Genomic DNA, 19,713 nt, shown 5'->3' with positions numbered 1-19,713 from the left:
GACCCCACTCCTTCACTAAAATGGCCATAACTCGGCCAATTTTGACCCTAGAGGTATAATTTTTGTTGCAAACAACAGTTTAACATGTCCCCCATCTATTTTGTTCAGAAAGCGAAATTCGATTTTTTGTCATACTTTCGGGAAAATCGACTTTGAAGTTCCACCCTCCATTTCAGGGAGAAAATAGCTTATATTTTGCTTTGGGGAAAAAATCTGAGACCAAAAGTGCTGTCACAGACAGAGTTTGCATGGCAGCAACTTGAAATTTGGAACAGATTAACTTCAGATGGTTAGTTACCTTCAGTGCAAATTTCAGCTTTACATCTCTGATAGCCTTCGATTGGCAGCCTGTCAAAATTTTGACCTTCACCCCAACCAGTGCCATTGGACTGCATTAGGCTGGTTTCAGACCCCACCCCTTCACTAAAATGGCCATAAATCGGCCAATTTTGACCCTAAAGTTATAATTTTTGTTGCAAACGACAGTTTAACATGTCCCCCATCTATTTTGTTCAGAATGCGAAATTCGATTTTTTGTCAAACTTTCGGGAAAATCGACTTTGAAGTTCCACCCTCCATTTCAGGGAGAAAATAGCTTATATTTTGCTTTGGGGAAAAAATCTGAGACCTAAAGTGCTGTCACAGACAGAGTTTGCATGGCAGCAACTTGAAATTTGGAACAGATCAACTTCAGATGGGTATGTACCTTCAGTGCACATTTCAGCTTTACATCTCTGATAGCCTTCGATTGGCAGCCTGTCAAAGTTTTGGCCTTCACCCCAACCAGTGCCATTGGACTGCATTAGGCTGGTTTCAGACCCCACCCCTTCACTAAAATGGCCATAACTCGGCCAATTTTGACCCTAGAGGTATAATTTTTGTTGCAAACGACAGTTTAACATGTCCCCCATCTATTTTGTTCAGAAAGCGAAATTCGATTTTTTGTCAAACTTTCGGGAAAATCGACTTTGAAGTTCCACCCTCCATTTCAGTGAGAAAATCGCTTATATTTTGCTTTGGTGAAAAATTCTGAGACCAAAAGTGCTGTCACAGACAGAGTTTGCATGGCAGCAACTTGAAATTTGGAACAGATCAACTTCAGATGGGTAGTTACCTTCAGTGCAAATTTCAGCTTTACATCTCTGATAGCCTTCGATTGGCAGCCTGTCAAAATTTTGACCTTCACCCCAACCAGTGCCATTGGACTGCATTAGGCTGGTTTCAGACCCCACCCCTTCACTAAAATGGCCATAACTTGGCCAATTTTGACCCTAAAGGTATAATTTTTGTTGCAAACGACAGTTTAACATGTCCCCCATATATTTTATTCAGAAACCGAAATTCGATTTTTTGTCAAACTTTCGGAAAAATCGACTTTGAAGTTCCACTCTCCATTTCATTGAGAAAATGGCTTTTATTTTGCTTTGGGGAAAAAATCTGAGACCAAAAGTGCTGTCACAGACAGAGTTTGCATGGCAGCAACTTGAAATTTGGAACAGATCAACTTCAGATGGGTATGTACCTTCAGTGCAAATTTCAGCTTTACATCTCTGATAGCCTTCGATTGGCAGCCTGTCAAAGTTTTGGCCTTCACCCCAACCAGTGCCATTGGACTGCATTAGGCTGGTTTCAGACCCCACCCCTTCACTAAAATGGCCATAACTCGCCCAATTTTGACCCTAAAGGTATAATTTTTGTGGCAAACGACAGTTTAACATGTCCTCCATCTATTTTATTCAGAAAGCGAAATTCGATTTTTTGTCAAACTTTCGGGAAAATCGACTTTGAAGTTCCACCCTCCATTTCAGGGAGAAAATCGCTTATATTTTCCTTTGGTGAAAAAAATCTGAGACCAAAAGTGCTGTCACAGACAGAGTTTGCATGGCAGCAACTTGAAATTTGGAACAGATCAACTTCAGATTGTTATGTACCTTCAGTGCAAATTTCAGCTTTACATCTCTGATAGCCTTCGATTGGCAGCCTGTCAAATTTTGGCCTTCACCCCAACCAGTGCCATTGGACTGCATTAGGCTGATTTCAGACCCCACCCCTTCACTAAAATGGCCATAACTCGGCCAATTTTGACCCTAGAGGTATAATTTTTGTTGCAAACGACAGTTTAACATGTCCCCCAACAGAAACCGAAATTCGATTTTTTGTCAAACTTTCGAGAAAATCGACTTGAAAGTTCCACCCTCCATTTCAGTAGTGAGGCCGGCTATTGCCATACATAGTCCGAAATTTGAATTTATTAAGAAGTTTGGTTGGTTATTGCCAGACATAGCCCGAAATTTAAATTTATTAAGAAGTTTGTTTGGTTATTGCCAGACATAGTCCGAAATTTAAATTTATGAAGAAGTTTGGTTGGTTGTTTATTTCCAGACATAGTCCGAAATTTGAATTTATTAAGAAATTTAGTTGGTTTTGCCATGCATAGTCTGTAATTTGAATTTATTAAGAAGTTTGATGGCTATTTCCATACATAGTCTGTAATTTGAATTTATTAAGAAATTTGGTTGGTTATTGCCACACATAGTCCGAAATTTAAATTAAACAAGAAGTTTAGTTGTTTTTTCCATACATAGTCTGTAATTTGAATTTATTAAGAAGTATAAATGGTTTTTGTCATACATAGTATGAAATATGCACTCCTACAAGACATTAGCTGAATTTTGTCAATTACATATTTATTAATTTAATTATCTATTAATAAGTAATATGGTTGATTATTGCCAACACAGTCCAAAAATGGTATTCTTTTATAAGCGTTTGGCTTTGCCAGACATAGTCCGAAGTTTGAATTTATTAAAAAGCATGGTTGGTGATTCTCATACATTGTCCAAAATTTAAATCTATAAAGAAGTATGGTTGGATTTTGATCATGCATAGTTCGAAATTCGATCTTTGCCACACACATTCTGACATTTGTAATTATCATTTATTATGGTTGGTTATTACCAGACATAGTCGAAAGTTTTGGTCTTACCCCCAAAGGGTGCAGCGAGACTCTATAGGACTGTATAGGCTGGCTGCCGACCCCCTACTGAAATGGTCAATTTTGACCCTAGATGTATAGTTTGTAAAATTAAACGTTGAAAAACGCAAAAAAAAATTTCTGACCAACGTTCTCCGCCGATCACCGACGATGACCAGCGTTCACTAGCGTTCACACAACGCTCTTCCGGCGCTTTCCCAGCGAACCTGATGGATGATAGAACGGACCCATAACAGGACCTATTTTTTTCTATTGGACACCAGCTGTACAAAAAGCTATCAGAGGCTGGAATAGAGACAGACAGGACTCACTCCACTAATTCATTTGCCATCTCTTCCCATGATAAAACACGAAATTCAACCTTCTACAACATTTTATAGAAATCTCGTTGAAAGCTTTCCAATATGTCGAATGAAAGCCTGACCAATTCTCAATGTCTCCTAAATATTGATGACCATGAAAATTTGGAGCTACTAAAATTGAAAGTAGATTACTACCGGTTATACTCATCCGCTTAATTACAACAATTACAATCAATCGTCATTCGTCGCTGGCCATATTTGAGAAATTATAGGAATAAAGAGCATTTCTCCCCATTGTACACCTGAATATGTTAGATTGGCATCTCAGGACCTCACTGGCATCAAAAATATCATTCATAATTCCATAGCAGACCATAGGAAAAAATTGGCCATTTATCATAAATTGGCCATGTAGGGGCATCGTTATTGACTGGCCAGTGACAAAGTTAGGCATGAAAATACCATTGGAATTTTTGAGATATTCACAGGTCTGAAGGCACCATGTGATTGAGTTTGTGCCAATTCCATCCAAAAGTCTGCCCCACCCCCATTACTGTGGACTGTGCAAAAATTGGCCATGTAGGGGCTTGGTCTTTGACTGGCCAGTCCTCCATATTTGATATCCATCACTGGCCATATTTGAGAAATTATAGGAATAAAGGGCATTTCTCCCTATTGTACACCTAAATATATTAGATTGGCATCTCAGGACCTCAATGGCACCAAAAATATCATTCATAATTCCATAGCAGACCATACGAAAAAATTGGCCATTTATCATAAATTGGCCATGTAGGGGCCTCGTTATTGACTGGTCAGTGACAAATATGTTAGATTGGCATCTCAGGACCTCAATGGCACCAACAATTGCATTTATAATTCCAAAGGAGACCATTGAAAAAATTGGTCATTCTTCATTATCCATATTGGCTATCCGTCACTGGCGAAAGAAATGTTGATAACTATGTAATGATTGTATTCATTACACGACTTTTTAGAGGCTTTATTTGAATAATAAAATGAATTACAAATTTTTCATTTTTTGATTTAATTACAACAATTACAATCAATCCAAAAAATTAGTGTATCCATCGGCCACAAAAATTGGCCGGCCATTGAAATAATGACGAAGTGTCAACATATTGACAAAAATTGGCCGGCCACTGAAGTAATGACGAAGTGTCAATTGAGAGATTGGCACTTCACAATACGACTATTTTTAGAATTAGCCTTCCGCCTTTAGGTCTCTCATCATCTCACCAAATCTTAAAGATAATGCCATTTCAGACATCAAATTCCAAATCTAGACCAAAAATAAGCATGCAAAAACCCCTAAAGGGAGAGAGAAAGAAGATTTCTAAAAAATAGCCTGAACGTATACAATCACAAGTCCATCCGCTAGAGTTTGGCACTTCACAAAACGACTATTTTTAGAATTAGCTTTCCGCCTTTAGGTCTCTAGATCTAGATCTCCAAATCTAGACCAAAAATTACCCAAAAATAGGCATGCAAAAATCCCAAAAGGACGAGAGAAATATACAATCATTTGCACAATCATTTGCATAAAATGTTTTAGTGGAGTATTATTATAATATCTCTATGGGTCCTACGAATCGAACCATAGATATCCTATAAATAACTATATATAGCTCAGTGAATCGAACGCGTTTAAGGGGAATTAACTACAATTTGTTCATTCGTAGCCTTGGTTAATGAGTTACATTTTGTCTAAAGTAATAACAAAACACTGGAGATTAACATCCACGAAAGATATTTTGTTTATCAAACTTATATGTAGGCCTACTATTTATGATAAATCATCATGTGATAAAGTTGACCTCAGTACACAAGGTAATGATCCAGTTAACCAAACGAGAGTTAAGAGGTATGCTTTTTGCAACAAGGACAAGGTGGAACTTTCAAAAGGATGTAGGCCTACCTTGTAAATTTATTGTATTAAATTGTAATAATGTATAGTTTATTATGGTGCGTAGCAAATTACATAATTATAATCTAAGTTTAGTTGACCAGGAGCCTGAGGAGGGGTCTGATAGGCATCATGCTATGTGTATGGAGTCACATATTGTATGAATCAGTGAATGCATCTACTAGACCTAGTTGTTCTGGTTTGCCAAGACTTAGTAGAGGAAAAGAGTAGGCTGAGTACTAGGTGGATTGTAAAGTAGGCCCAGAAACTAGTAGAGTTGGTGGAGTAGGCATAGGCCAACAGCCACAGAGATAGGCATGCTACCCTAAAGCAAATGGAATTTTTTTATTTTTTTTTTATTTTAAACAGCTAAAAAACATGATTATACTATAGGCAATCCTAAGTCAAGTAGTATTAAGTTATATTGTTAGTTTAGAATTAGGATTATGTAAGTAGTCCTAATTGACATATTTGTAGTTCAAACATAATCGTTAAGATAAGAATATTGACCTGAATAAATACCTTATCATGTATGATTTTTTCTTACTACTCTACAAGTTTACTTAATATTCAGTTTTATTTGATATATATACTGGTAAGATACGCCCATATTTACTAGAAGTAATGACTCAGAGCTGTATACAGCTGGTAGGAATTATTTTTTTGAAAAGTTTTTTCTTACCCCAAAGAGATGTGTTTCATACTTGATCTTATTTAGGGATTTTGGGATTTGAATAATGATGTCTAAGAACAGACAGTCATATTCAGTATACATAATGGAGTTTTATATTTACCGTTTCATGAGGTTATTTGCTTGGTTACATTGAACATGTTGTGGTTGTGGGTTCTAATCTTTGTTAGCATGTGAAAGTCTAGTCTGATGACCTTGAATAAGTCATCTTTCCTCATTACTCCAATCAACCCAGCTGTTACAGATAATCCATAATCAATTTCAAGAGTGGTAAACTTACCAGCTGGAAGTTGTAAGCCTCATAAAACAAGTTGCTTGCTTCATTCTTCCTTTGTCAAAGTTGTGTTAGATTTTCAGTAGAACTAGGCAAATTTCATTCTTTTTGTATGAGTGTTTAAGCTTTTTGTTAGAAAAAAATGTCCCTCTGTTCATGATTTTTCTTTTGATGCTTTACATATTGTCATTTAACAGATTTTGATGAAACCTGATATAAGTACTGGTACCAGTAATCATAAGATAAAGATCAATTTTAAATTTGAATGCCTATCACTTACTATTTTTAGAAATAGGAAGTGCTACTTGAAGGTCACACCGTCACATTAATGCTTATTTTCCCCTTTCATCATTGTCTTGTATTGTATAAGCTTATATATAATTGTATGTGTAACATAACTGGTACTATATTGTAGAATTATATTTTGTAAACTTACTGTTTGATGCTTCATACTGTTGTCCTTTTGCTTCAGAAAATATTTGCATTTTTCTATTTTACAGTATGTTGAAAAATCGCTATGACACCAGAAAAACCAATTACAGAATTAATCAATCCCAAATCAAATAACATTGATGTAGCCAATCCCTTAGGTATGTTATGTTGCGCCATTTTGGGGGGTTGATTTGAGTGTTGAATATGTTAGTAGTGTTCAAAAGCACTGGCCAAAAAATTCCTGTTTCTGAGAATAAGGTATGATTGGTCAACAAAATGGGGCATCTGTCCCTTTAAACGATCTTTATTTACCGGTATGCTCTGTCAAGATATAAATAAATTTCACAAAATGCTCACATTGTGATTGGAACTTGGATATTCAGTTGTTTTTGATGTTTTGATATAAAAATATGTCATATTATATTACAGAAATTGTAGAAATATTAGAAGATTGTGATAGTGAAATATTTAAGGGTTGGCAATCGTATCCAGTATGTATTAGATATTCTACATGTCTATTTGGGAGAGTCAAACTTTTTCTGATTTCTTATGAGACAGTTTTTAGAGAAATGCAAAAAAGATTTGAACATTATTATATCCTAATATAAGCTTATTGCATTGAAATGGAAACAGCAACTTTTCATTACGAACCGAGGTCCTTACTGCATGTAAAAAATCTTTTGATAGTAGGAAATTTAATAAAATTATCTAAAAAACATCATCTTTATTAAACCAAATATTAAACCAATAAAAGTAGCATTACATTCTAAATTTTATTAATGATAATTTTAAAAAATGATTAAAATTGTTTTTATTTTTGTTGACATGTTTTAGAATCTATACAGTGAACGAATACAGAGAAACCTTGATAATATTGTAGAGATAACTGTCAATATATTGAAGGTATGAAAATTACAATTATTTCTATACTTCCGATCCTGAGATGCAGCATATTCTTTAAGGAACTTTAATGATGGGTCTTGGTCGGAGATTTTTCACCGATTAGAGTCTTGAGTAAAATCACGTTATCGCGTCCCCGACATGATTTATAATATCAAACAAGTTTGATAATTGTCTCCGATATTTTTATGATTTGCAAGACAGACCGTCATCATCCAAGCAGATTCCTTTTCCTTTCAAGTGCATGGAGATTTTTGTCTCCTTGTGTGCCCGTGCCAGTCGGTGAAACTGCTGACATGACTCTAGTAAGCGACAAAAATCTCCAACCAATACCGCTTGAGTGTCTGCACCTTTAGTATCACAAACAAATATTTTTTATCATGTAACATGTAAAGATAGAGACAAAATATGTTATCCACAATTAATTCATGATCAAAAACTCATGCCTCAAGATTTTTTATACTGAATCAATATAACGGTACTATGTTTTATCTACTTATAGAATTCATCTAAAAATAGTATAATATTAAGTGGTTGTGGTACATCAGGAAGACTAGCATTCCTTATTGCAGTAAGTATTTATTGGAATTACTCAAATTTGAATTGCTGGAATTACTTGAAAGACATCATTATGAAAAGTGAACTAACAAACAAATGAATTAATAATTTGACACTAAAAAAATAAGGAAACCCATCTTTAAACTTTTACAAAATGCACAAATTATATAACTTTAAAACATGTTATTGAGAGAAAATTTACATGAAAATAATATTTTGATTCTGTAATGGCATTCAACAGTCAATCTGGAATTACTAATGAGTAAAATATGTAGGTAAACAATTCAGTAATATGATTTACTGACAAAGTAATTAGATAGTAGGACTGTCTTTGTCAAGCAAATATTAAATAATATTTTGTTCATAGGGTTTCATTTTTTCTTTTTTTCAGCGAACATTCAATGAGAAATTGAAGAAATTAGGATTAACACCATGTTGTGATTATTTGATAGCTGGTGGAGATATGTAAGTATATACAAATATTTGGCAGCAAAAGGATAATATATTTAATCTTCATGGTTGGCACTCCCTCATAGCCAGTGTTCTTGCATCATAACAGCATAATCTTACATTCAGCCAAGAAAAGTTTTGATTCTTATAGAAAGATTTGATGAATACTTTGAAAAACCTATTTAAAACAAACATAATTTCTTTATGATACTCCAAAATCCATTGTAGAGCCTTGTTTACATCTCAAGAATCAGGTGAAGATGACCCTATTAATGGTAAAGATCTACTGATAAAGGTAACCACAATTTTTAAGGATTGAATGTACCTTTTTTGCGTTCATTTGTTGATGAATTGCAGAATTTTTATGTGTTAATTTGAATGTATTCATTCGAGTTCATGTAACTTAAAGATTGTAAAAAGGTTTTCATCACTTTTAATGTATAACGGGGATACTGATAGCATCAATTTGCACTATTCCAATTTTCAATTAGATGTCTGTGGTTCTTGCAATTCTACTAAAACTAATGTGTTTTACGACGTCACTAGGGGAACTACGGAAAGCTACTATTGATATATATGCAGTTCCCCTCTAGTGACGTCATTTAACTAAAAAAATAAATCCCTTAAGATTTAAATACTAGATCATTACTCTAGTACTATATTTATGTATATTTATGCAAATAATGAAATCAGGTCCATATTTTCCTTTTAATAAGATTTCTGATGTCACATCCAAACAAAAAAGCTTACTTCTGGAAACGTTTATTTCCGTATTGTAGGCAGGAAAAGGAAAAAAGAAAGTTTTGTTTATTGGTATAACATGTGGATTGTCAGCACCATTTGTGGCTGGACAGTTGGACTACTGTATGCAGAGACTAGACAAGTTTATACCAGTCGTAATAGGATTTAATCCATCAGCATTAGCCAGGTAGATAGAAAAACTTAATAAAATAAAGTAGGCCTAATATCAGATAAAAGCAATAGCTATGTACTAATAAATGACTAGAAAAAATTTGATTGAGATATGAATAAAGAAATGATTTATTTTGATTTATTTGGTTATCTTATACAAATTTAACATAAATATACAAATAAAGTCAACTCCTTTTATTTCAGAAATATAATAATAGAAAATTGGCATAAAACATTTTTAAATGGTAAGAATTTGCTTTTTTTAGAAGAAATCTTTAAGATATTTATATATTTGTAGATATGTAGAGGGACAGACCTGTAAAAGCTGTCTAGTCATTCACTTAAGATAATAATTCCAGGCCCTGTGTGCTACAGGCTCTAAATGTAAAGATCTCACAACAGTGAGAGGAGTCGGCCAATGCCACTGTCCAAATAAACTTTCCCTTATAGCACACTACATGGTGTTGCACATCCTCCAATTCATTACATTTTATCTCCTGGAAACTGTTGAGCTTCATTTTGTCATTTGATAGATTATGTTTCATGAATTATGTTTTGACAGTAATGGAAGAATTATTAAGTTTAGAAGGCAGTAAAAAAGGTTTTATTATTAACCCAGTGGTTGGGGTGAGTATAGTAAATATACCCCCTCCTGTTTATTTCAAACTTGGCACTCCAACTTCATACCTTCAGTGGAATGCATGAATTTCTATATTGTATTTTGCAGTCGGTCAAAAACAATTGTAAAACTTGTTATCTATATGATAGATAATTATATACCAGTGCTGTTTGAAAATCAAAATCATGACATGAATTCATGTCTCCTCTCGTTTACAGATAAATTACTCAATCATAGATAAGTCGGCCGTTCTCACTATGCCTGACAATAACCTTGTATGCAGCTGGCGTATAAATCAGACTAGTTTTCAAACATTAGGTCATGTGACAATAGCTCAATTTTCGTCTCCATTGTTGACATCTGAATAGTCATTGACTCCCAGACTTCTGTCTACGACAAGGTTAGTCTTCAAGAGAGATAACTAACATCAGACGAACTATGTTTTGTAACCAGATGTAACTTCCATCTAACAATGAAAGAAGATTTTCTTCCAGCTGCATACAAGGTTATTGTCAGACAATGGCCGCCGTAGATACGAATGATAAATTACTTTTGTAAAATTATTTTGGCATGTCAACAAATAACTTAAAAGCTAGTCTGCTTTCCAAATTTTGTCCTCATAAAAGATATCAAATGAGACTGACTGTTTGGGAGGCTGTGTCAAACATTACTGGCAAATACAGACATGTCAATTTCTGTCATTCAAGGATGTAGAAATATTAACAATATTGTAGTATTTCTCCTTCCATTGTAGCCGGAACCAATAACAGGATCAAGTAGAATGAAGAGTGGAACCGCTACTAAACTTATACTAGAATCTATATTTATAGCAGCTTTATCCAGAATTACTGGCCAAAAAATAATGTAAGCCTTAACTTAGTCAAGATTCTCATGCCATATGTAATTTTGCACACCTTTAAGACAATACCAAGCCAATTTCTATTTGTATATGTTAACATTTTGCTACTGTTTATGTTCATACTTCTAAGATTACTCAAAAAAATGTTTTAGGTAGTAGGAGTGAGAAAGGAGAGTGGCTTTATTTTTAATGATTTTCTATATTGTTTTAGAGCTCAGCTGATATTAAACTCCTATGAAACAGTTTACAATGATTTATATAGTGAAAAACAGAAAATATCAAAAGTTGTCAAGTTAGCTGGTGAAAGGTAGGTCTTATCTTTCTGATAAGCTTTCTAAGTATTTTATATTCAATAAAGAGCTGATTCAAATCATAAACATGAGCAGTCCATTTTATTTATAGGTGATAAGTGATAATTAACAAAATGAAAGTTTAGTCTGTATAGTTTCAATAACTGTTTATTCTACCCAAAAATAAAGTGGACTGCACGTATGAATCTGATTTTAAAAAAAACAAAGATCAATTTGGAGTTTCAAAATCATGAATTGACACGTTTTGGAAAGATCTTCAGACTTTTCACCAAATGTCCAGATTTTTTTTCTTGACCTGTACACATGTATGATGAATCAGTTTGAATCGGAGTTGGATGAGCAGAATTTTATTTACTTGACTATTTGTGAAGTTCTATAGCACAGTCGGTTAGAGTGTTGGTTCTTTACATTTCTTTATTTGCTTGGTAACGTCAAGCAAATGGCAGCTGTGGGTTCTCAATCGGCCTGTGATAGTCTGATGACCTTGAATAAGTCATCTTCACTTATAATTCCAGTTGACCCAGCTGTAAATGGGTACGGATATTCCAGGAAAGATCAGTGCCAAGAGATTTGGCCAAGATTTGGTAGAAAGGATCCTTAACTGTGAACATAAGTTGTTATCCTTGTAAACTAAAGTTGTTTGTTAGTTTTGTTTTGTTACATTGTTCACACGTTTAATTTATTGTATTATTATCTTTATGTTTTCATAATGATTTGTAAGATGTAAATAGTTATCATTTTTTTGTGTTTATTTGTAAATTTAAAGTACATTCTATCTATTATCACTATATGAGTTTATAATGAGAAAAAACATTTTCTAATTACCTTTGTCTTTGCCCTTTTGATGCCCGTGCCAGTGCTTCTCTCACCCCTTAATATCATATTTATTTACAGTTTATTCTGTTTGTATATTTTAGTTTGAAATCTGGTGGGTCTATATATTATATTGGTTATGATAGTTTAGGAATTATGGGAATGATAGATGCATCAGAGTGTAGACCAACATACGGTGCTTGTAGGTACATGATATATATCTTTACTCTTTAAAAGGTCTTTCATCTATAATTTGACTCATTAGGTCAGGTGGGTTCAGGGTAACCTTGTAACTGGCATAATCTGAGATCCACTGGATTTTCACTGAATGATGGTAACTGGCAGAAACTGAAAGTCACTCAATTTTCACTGAATGATGGTAACTAGCAGAATCTGAAAGCAACTGGATTTTCAATTAATGATAGCAACTGGCAGTATTTGGGAGAATTTGATCCATCACTAAATTGAGTTGATCTTAGAGCAGCTATGACTAGTTGTTATTAAAATCAGTTGCTTTTATACAACTTAATGGCAAAAAAGTCTGAACTGGTTGGAATCTGCACCCATCTAGTTGATCACATCTAGTCAATTTCTAGATTAGAGCACTTCAAGCAACTGCAACAGATCCAAGGAGATGCTTTGAATTGCCAAAGACCTCAGCTGACCTTAAAGATAATTCATGGCCATGTTGATAGACTTAGTCAGTACAGTGCTATAAATAAACCTTTTTTTTTCAGCCTTAGATGATGTCAGAGGTTTTCTATCAAACGGGTTTAAAAATTTAAGAAATAAAGACGGTAGTTTAAGTCATGTGGTAAGTTTTAACCTGAATGTTTTATATGAATGTTATCTTTGGGATCTGTTAGTGCAAATGAACTTGATGAATCCGGTTCTATAACTTTAAAGACATCAATCTTTTTAATCAGTTTTAGTTTGCATACTATGCTGATATCCTAAATCCAGAGTCCTAATATCAGAAATGAAAGCCCTTCAAAACTGTTTTTGGGCGGCCATGGCTCAAATATTGGTATAGCACTGATGGCTTAGGTCGAGCAACACTTTCAGATTATTCAAAAATGTTCAGTTTGACTCATAGTTTGGTGATATAAATATTTTGTTATTTCAATTCCAGGGGAAACATTTTAGAATTTCAATTGAAGAGTTCAATTCAGATATTTTACCATATTTAAAGTCGGAAGATTTAGTAGTTTTATTAGTCAAAGGTGATTTCTTTGTTATTGTTATAGATAATAACAATTTCTTAATATCACCATAATAACAAATCAATTAAGGATAAAAGTTCTTTGCACAAGAAAGATATTCTTTCAAAAATACAGCTAGTTGTAAAAATTGACCAGAAAAAACATTTTTGCATATTTTGGAACCTGTGTGCTTATTGCCATGCTTTTTTTTTGAAAAAATTGTCTGGGTGTTTTCAGATAATGAATATCTACCAGATTCTAATTTGATGTCGAAGTCGTGTAAAAAAGTTTTATTTGTTGTTAATGACAAACATGATGGGGTATGTTATAGTTTATGAAATGATATTTTTATAATTTATGGTCTTGGTGCACGTTCAGCTTATGGTTATCATAAAGAGTTATCTGTGATTACATATATTTACTCACAGTTACAAGAGCGAATTTGTTCAATTCTAGTTAAATTATTCAGTTATAATATAATATTTTTGTATATTAGATGTTACCAAGCAACCAAAATGTATTTATACATATTAAAGTAACTATTAATTCTAGTGAAATTATTCAGTTATAATATAATATTTTTGTATATTAGATGTTACCAAGCAACCAAGATGTATTTATACATATTAAAGTAACTATTAATTCTAGTGAAATTATTCAGTTATAATATAATATTTTTGTATATTAGATGTTACCAAGCAACCAAGATGTATTTATACATATTAAAGTAACTATTAATTCTAGTGAAATTATTCAGTTATAATATAATATTTTTGTATTTTAGATGTTACCAAGTAACCAAGATGTATTTATACATATTAAAGTAACTATTAATTCTAGTGAAATTATACAATTGATATCTAAACCTATATATGAGGAATATAAACAAGTGTATTTAGAATTAGCGACCAAATGGTTTTTAAACTCTTTATCAACTGGTGCTCATATAATGAAAGGAAAAGTCTATCAAAATATAATGATAGATTTAAAACCAAGGTCAGTTACATTTTGTATCTTGTTCATTTTCATAGCTGGGTATGAATAAATTTAATTATTAAATATTTTCACTGTTAAAAAAAAAACTAAATACATTGATTTTGAGAGATATACCAGAAAGATTTTGTCCTCATCTGAAATCAGATATCTTCTAATTTTAAATATAGCACAGCGTCAAACTCTTCTATAAGAAGGGAAAGTCATTAGTTTTTGAATTTTTTTCTGTATTTCAGCAATAACAAATTATTTCACAGAGCAATACATATACTACAGGTAAAAATAATTCTGTCTAAACATACAATCTAGTATATGTAAATGTTATATTGTATTGTTAAAGATGGGTTTCCTTATTTTTTAGTGTCAAATTAAGCAAACTATTTGATTAATAATTGGTGTTTGTAATGAATTATTATGTATTCTTTATCATATCATTATGTTCTTATTGCATATAATTAAGAGTTTTAACTAATCATAAATGTCCATTTATGCACTGGATAAACCAAAAAAGACTTTTTAACCTTTCTTGATCAGTCACCCATTGAAATTCTGCTGGTAATTCTCTTCTAATTTAGTTAATTATGAATTAATGAGAGACAAACTGGTATTTTTCCAAGTCATTAGAACACCTCAACTTTCTATTTATATAAGTATTAGTATTTTCATTTTTATGAATGAAAATAAGGGAACCCATCTTTAATTTATAGGGGTTGAAAGCCAACATCAGAATTTTTTTTCACGGGGAAATGAATCCTCAATCACCTAGCAAACGACAATCCAACGTGCAAACCAGCTATTCCCGTGTCAAAACCAGTGTTTCAAACCTAGCATTAGAGGAAAGTATAGACTTTTACACAGTTCAAAGGCTGTTAACCTCTATCATAAACTAATATTAATCTCTTGATTTTAAAACGTTTATTCAAATGATAACCATAATTACAATGTTTTTTTGAAGAATTTTAATGGTTTAACTGCTGAAGAGTGTATAGAATATTTATTACGATCTATTTATGAAGCAGACGTTCTCAATGAAGATCAACTAACATCACCTATTGCTAGTCATATACAAGTAGCAGCTACTAAAAATATGGTAAGTTATGATACTGGTATATATCATTGTCCATCCTTGAGATATACACAATGGCCCACAAAAGTCTGTTTTCAGTACATGCAAGGACCCTTGAAAGGAACTTTGCAACCAAGTTATTAATTCTTACACAGTCTCAAACAGTATGTGTTTACTGTAAGGACGCAATTTTAAATCATGAAGATAGATAACTGTACAATAGATAAACCACAATCACATGGTTGTCTAATATGGAGTCAAGTTTGTTATACTGGTAACTGTATCAGGTTTTCAATAGCATGTTTAGTAAAAGAATTCTGTAAAAGATTTGGAAGTTGGTTTTCACGGCTGTGAATTCAGGTCTCGACAATTAAATAAAGTAATCCAATTTTTTTTAATTCTTACCTAGCTCTTGGATATTCTGTTGTCAGAAAATTCAAATTTTTCAAATTCTTAACCAGTTTCACCCTGCTTGCCATGGCGTCCTTCTTAATTTTTTAAATTTTTTAAGGTGATACCTACAGCATTAGCAGCATCTTTGATAAAATGTTCTATTAAAGAAGCCAAAGAGAAAATTGATGAAGAACCAGTGTTAAGAACAGTGTTCCTCCAAACATTAAAATTCGCTAAGTAAGTGTATGACTATGAAAGTACTTAATAATTTGAACTTTATGTTTTTTTTCAAAATAAAATTCTGTACCTCAATGAAATATATAATTTTTGTTAATTGAATTTTATAGCCTTTTATATTGTTAATAAGTTTTTAATCAAAAAGGATGCCATGGTTTTGTTATTGTCTGATTTTAGATAAAACTTGATGAAATCTGTTATATTGATGAAAAGTACATTTTAGAGAGTCTTTCTAGCTTCATTACAGCCATCTGTACCACTTTCTAGAATTGAAATCTGATCTCTGGTCCATGTACACAAAAAGTTGGAGAAGTTTATATTGTATGATATATGTAGTAGACTAACTGATAGTAATGATAGTTTAGAGTTTCTTGAGGAACAGAATGTCAGATTTGAATTGTGAAAAGAGATATGAGTTGCTGAAACTAAATATTAAGATATATTAATTAGATAATCAAAAGAAGGATTGCTCATGTACAGTATTAATCTACTCTCTGTTTGAAAGAGAATTTCTGAGATCAAGTGATGTTTCTCTTGATGTTATGTAGCCTAAATGAAGCTTATAGACCTTTGATACCCTCCTAAAGCTTTGAAAGTATCTTTAATTATCAACGTAACTTGTCTGTGATACTATTTTTCACTTAAATATAAATATAGTAGCTTATTTTCTTAAATATTTTACCATTGTGCTTTAAATGTCCAGCATTTTTACTTGTATATGCTTACACCAGTTCTAGTCATAGATTATTCATTATTCATTTTTAAATCTTAAAAGTTATGCTAAATTTGGCTTTTGTAATGGTGAATTCCCAAAAACTAGCTATCCAAATGGATTGGAGCAAGTCTCATAAAAATTGGCTTTTTATGTTTGGTCCTAAATGTGCTGATAATTTATTCGTAAATTCGGAAAAGATTTATCAGGCTAGAGATGTCATTGTTATATTTCAGTTTCTATGCAATTTATCTTGTGATAATTGTTAATTAGTTCTGCCTGTTTGTTACTGGGGTTGATTAATCTATAATTGTTTCTTTCTCCTTCTTGTATATTTCTTGAATATTTTAAAGAAATCTTTCACTGTATTATCTTATAATAAGATTTTTGTGCCAATTAAATAATGCTATTGCTTCCTAATGATTGTTTTGTTGATTGTTAAATTGACTTTTGATTGTTAAAGGGACATTCCGCTTTTTTTGTAGGTCGAAATATTTTTTTGCTCAAATTTGTGAAAACTATAAACCAAAATCTATAAAAATGTATCCCATAAATTATCTGAAAGTTTTAACTAAAACAAATCCAGCCAGTAAGTTTTTAACACCAAAACTTTACGTAAAAGGTTACATAACCTTTTAAAGTTCGTTATGCTTTTGCAAGCTGTGAAAAAACTTCCCTACAGATTTTAGTTTAATAAACACCTAATTGTAGAGAAATATATCTCCTACGTTTCCTAAGATTTCAACAGAATACAACGAGCCATTACAAAGCCAATTTCCGAAACTCGGTCAAACTGCTTAATTAACAATTAGTACTCTCAGTTTTTAATTAACACTTTTAAAAAAATTCAGTTTGATCAAGATATAAATAGATATTTTCAGGTATAATTTTGATAATGAAAATGTTTTACAAAGAAAGTGGAATGCCCCTGAAAATTGACTTTTGATTGTTCAGTTGACTTTGATTGTTCAATTGACTTTTGATTGTTCAATTAACTTTTGATATTGCATTTCTCATTGTGTATATTGTATGTATAATTTTATATTATATATATGGTCCCTTTATTATAATACAAAACTCACTATGGCTTCCTTGAGATCCCTTGACCCTGGCTTTGTTGCTTAAGTTGTTTTGGTATATGTATTTTATTGTGAGAATTTATAGTTGACCCAGCGCTTCCTTTTTCTACCTATCTCTATTACTTTGTATCTATATACGAGTGTTGATTTAATTATTTTATATGTGCTTTAATAGTTAATTGTTAAATAAATATTTTTACTTAATGTTCATGGTTTCAACCCAATTATATTACATTTTTGCTTTTTCTGTTTTTTGATATTTTTCATCTCTATTGCAATCTCACAAGTGTTCTACCGCAGTCTTGTTCTAATTCAACAAGCCAAGGGTGTAATGTGGGGAACTAGAAGTCATGCAATATGACAGCCTGTTTGGGTTGTGTTATCTCAAAATTCATCATTGTTTACAGGAAAACCTGTAAAAATCTAATAAAAGTAAAAATATCAGAAGAAGAAAAGAAATCATTCCCTTGGTCAACTTGGTAGAGGAGATAAACCTGAACAGACCAATAGTTCAATATCTGCAGCTTGAAGTTATCTTATTCAGGGTCAAGAGCTCATTTTCAACTTATCTGTATAATATCTAATGTCCTGTTCATATACAATTAAATAAAGTTTTGACAGGTCATTTTCAACCATGTTTTTCTTAGATGAAGAAATTTTAGAAAAACCAGATTTCAGACTTTCACTTTCTTAAAAGCATTACAGATACCAGTATATCATTTAATTATGCTTCTGAAACCCCTTACCTACCTATCACAAACAAAATAAAACAATGTACACATTTATATCTAGGATTGTTTATTTACAAAATATATTTATCAAAAGCTGAAAAGGACTGAAGAGATTATATTATAGAATAATTAAACTGTATAAATATATTATAAATCTATATCTGATACAAGATATTCTTATCAAACAAATACAAAAAATTGCATATTATCACACCTTCATTAAGAGTTTATCTTAGAAAGTTTAATGAAAAAACCTGAATCATATTCCAATTTATAAGGCACAGGAATTTTTTTTTTTTTTAAAGATCCAACTTATTCTTCATTGTAGAAAAAGCTTTAAGATATCCTTACACTCATGATCTGTTGTCAAAACATGGCAAACTTTAGATAAGAATTTTAACTGTTAATATATTAATACTGCTTGTCACTTATATTCAGAATAAAACTCAAATTGATAGGCAAGATAATCACTTATAATTCATAATATTAGAAACAATGGATAATACAATCGATACATAATCTGAAAAAATATAATAAAAGATCTATCGCAGACAATTCACGGTAAACAGATAAATAATGCTATTAATAGATATTGCAAGCTGAATTATTAAAGTTTGATTAAAACGGCAGACTTTTGTCACTTAAAATAAATGTTAGTAACATGTAGCAAATGAAACCAACTTATAAAAACTGCAACCTATTTCAACTTAACTGATCTATATAGATAACAAATAGTTACGTCTTATTTCAGAATTCTGTGCATTTTTGTGTAGGCTACAGAGCATAATTTAAATTTGAAATTTAGGATAAATGAGATATGAGAAGCATCCAAGTAAGAAATAGTACTAGAAACCACTTAAGTTGGAAGTTATATTTCCCCCAGCGGGAAAATGGACACAAGGTTCAGAGTTGTGCTCTTACCATGTGGCAGCCAAAAAGAATTCTAAAAAAACACATGTGACATAATAATATTCAAACATAGCATATTAAACTACAGAGCACATACAGTTTACTGCCAATTGTTTTAAATGCCAGTAATTACTACTGCCCAATGCGAAACATTCCAGTGATAACAAAATACAGAATAAGTCCTAATGAATACTACTTCTTAGAATGAGCAAGTTAAATGATCAAACTTGGCCTAAAAGAGTATATATTCATTAGTGAACTTACCTGGTGTCATAAATATACAGAATTCCTCTACTCTTAAAAATTCATAAAGTTTAAATTTGATGCACATTCTTAGGGAAGTTTTCC

General features: G+C 32.0%; 1 protein-coding gene across 1 annotated transcript; it reads left to right on the top strand.

Annotated features, from left to right (window-relative positions):
* Positions 1-6,706: 6,706 nt before the first annotated feature.
* LOTGIDRAFT_237979 (hypothetical protein) lies at positions 6,707-19,478 on the top strand (the record flags this gene model as incomplete). Its single annotated transcript, XM_009048623.1, has 21 exons — positions 6,707-6,779; positions 7,051-7,112; positions 7,456-7,524; positions 8,024-8,092; positions 8,471-8,544; positions 8,758-8,824; positions 9,309-9,457; positions 9,646-9,686; positions 10,004-10,068; positions 10,815-10,924; positions 11,131-11,226; positions 12,148-12,245; positions 12,781-12,857; positions 13,176-13,266; positions 13,483-13,565; positions 14,030-14,241; positions 14,475-14,514; positions 15,194-15,328; positions 15,816-15,934; positions 17,132-17,235; positions 18,785-19,478. 21 exons carry the CDS (start codon positions 6,707-6,709, stop codon positions 18,841-18,843), a joined length of 1,893 nt encoding a protein of 630 aa, XP_009046871.1. The 3' UTR covers positions 18,844-19,478.
* Positions 19,479-19,713: the final 235 nt, after the last annotated feature.

This window comes from Lottia gigantea, assembly GCF_000327385.1.
Source record: "Lottia gigantea unplaced genomic scaffold LOTGIsca_125, whole genome shotgun sequence".
Lineage (NCBI taxonomy): Eukaryota > Metazoa > Mollusca > Gastropoda > Lottiidae > Lottia > Lottia gigantea.
This window is presented reverse-complemented; position numbering and strand designations above follow the sequence as displayed.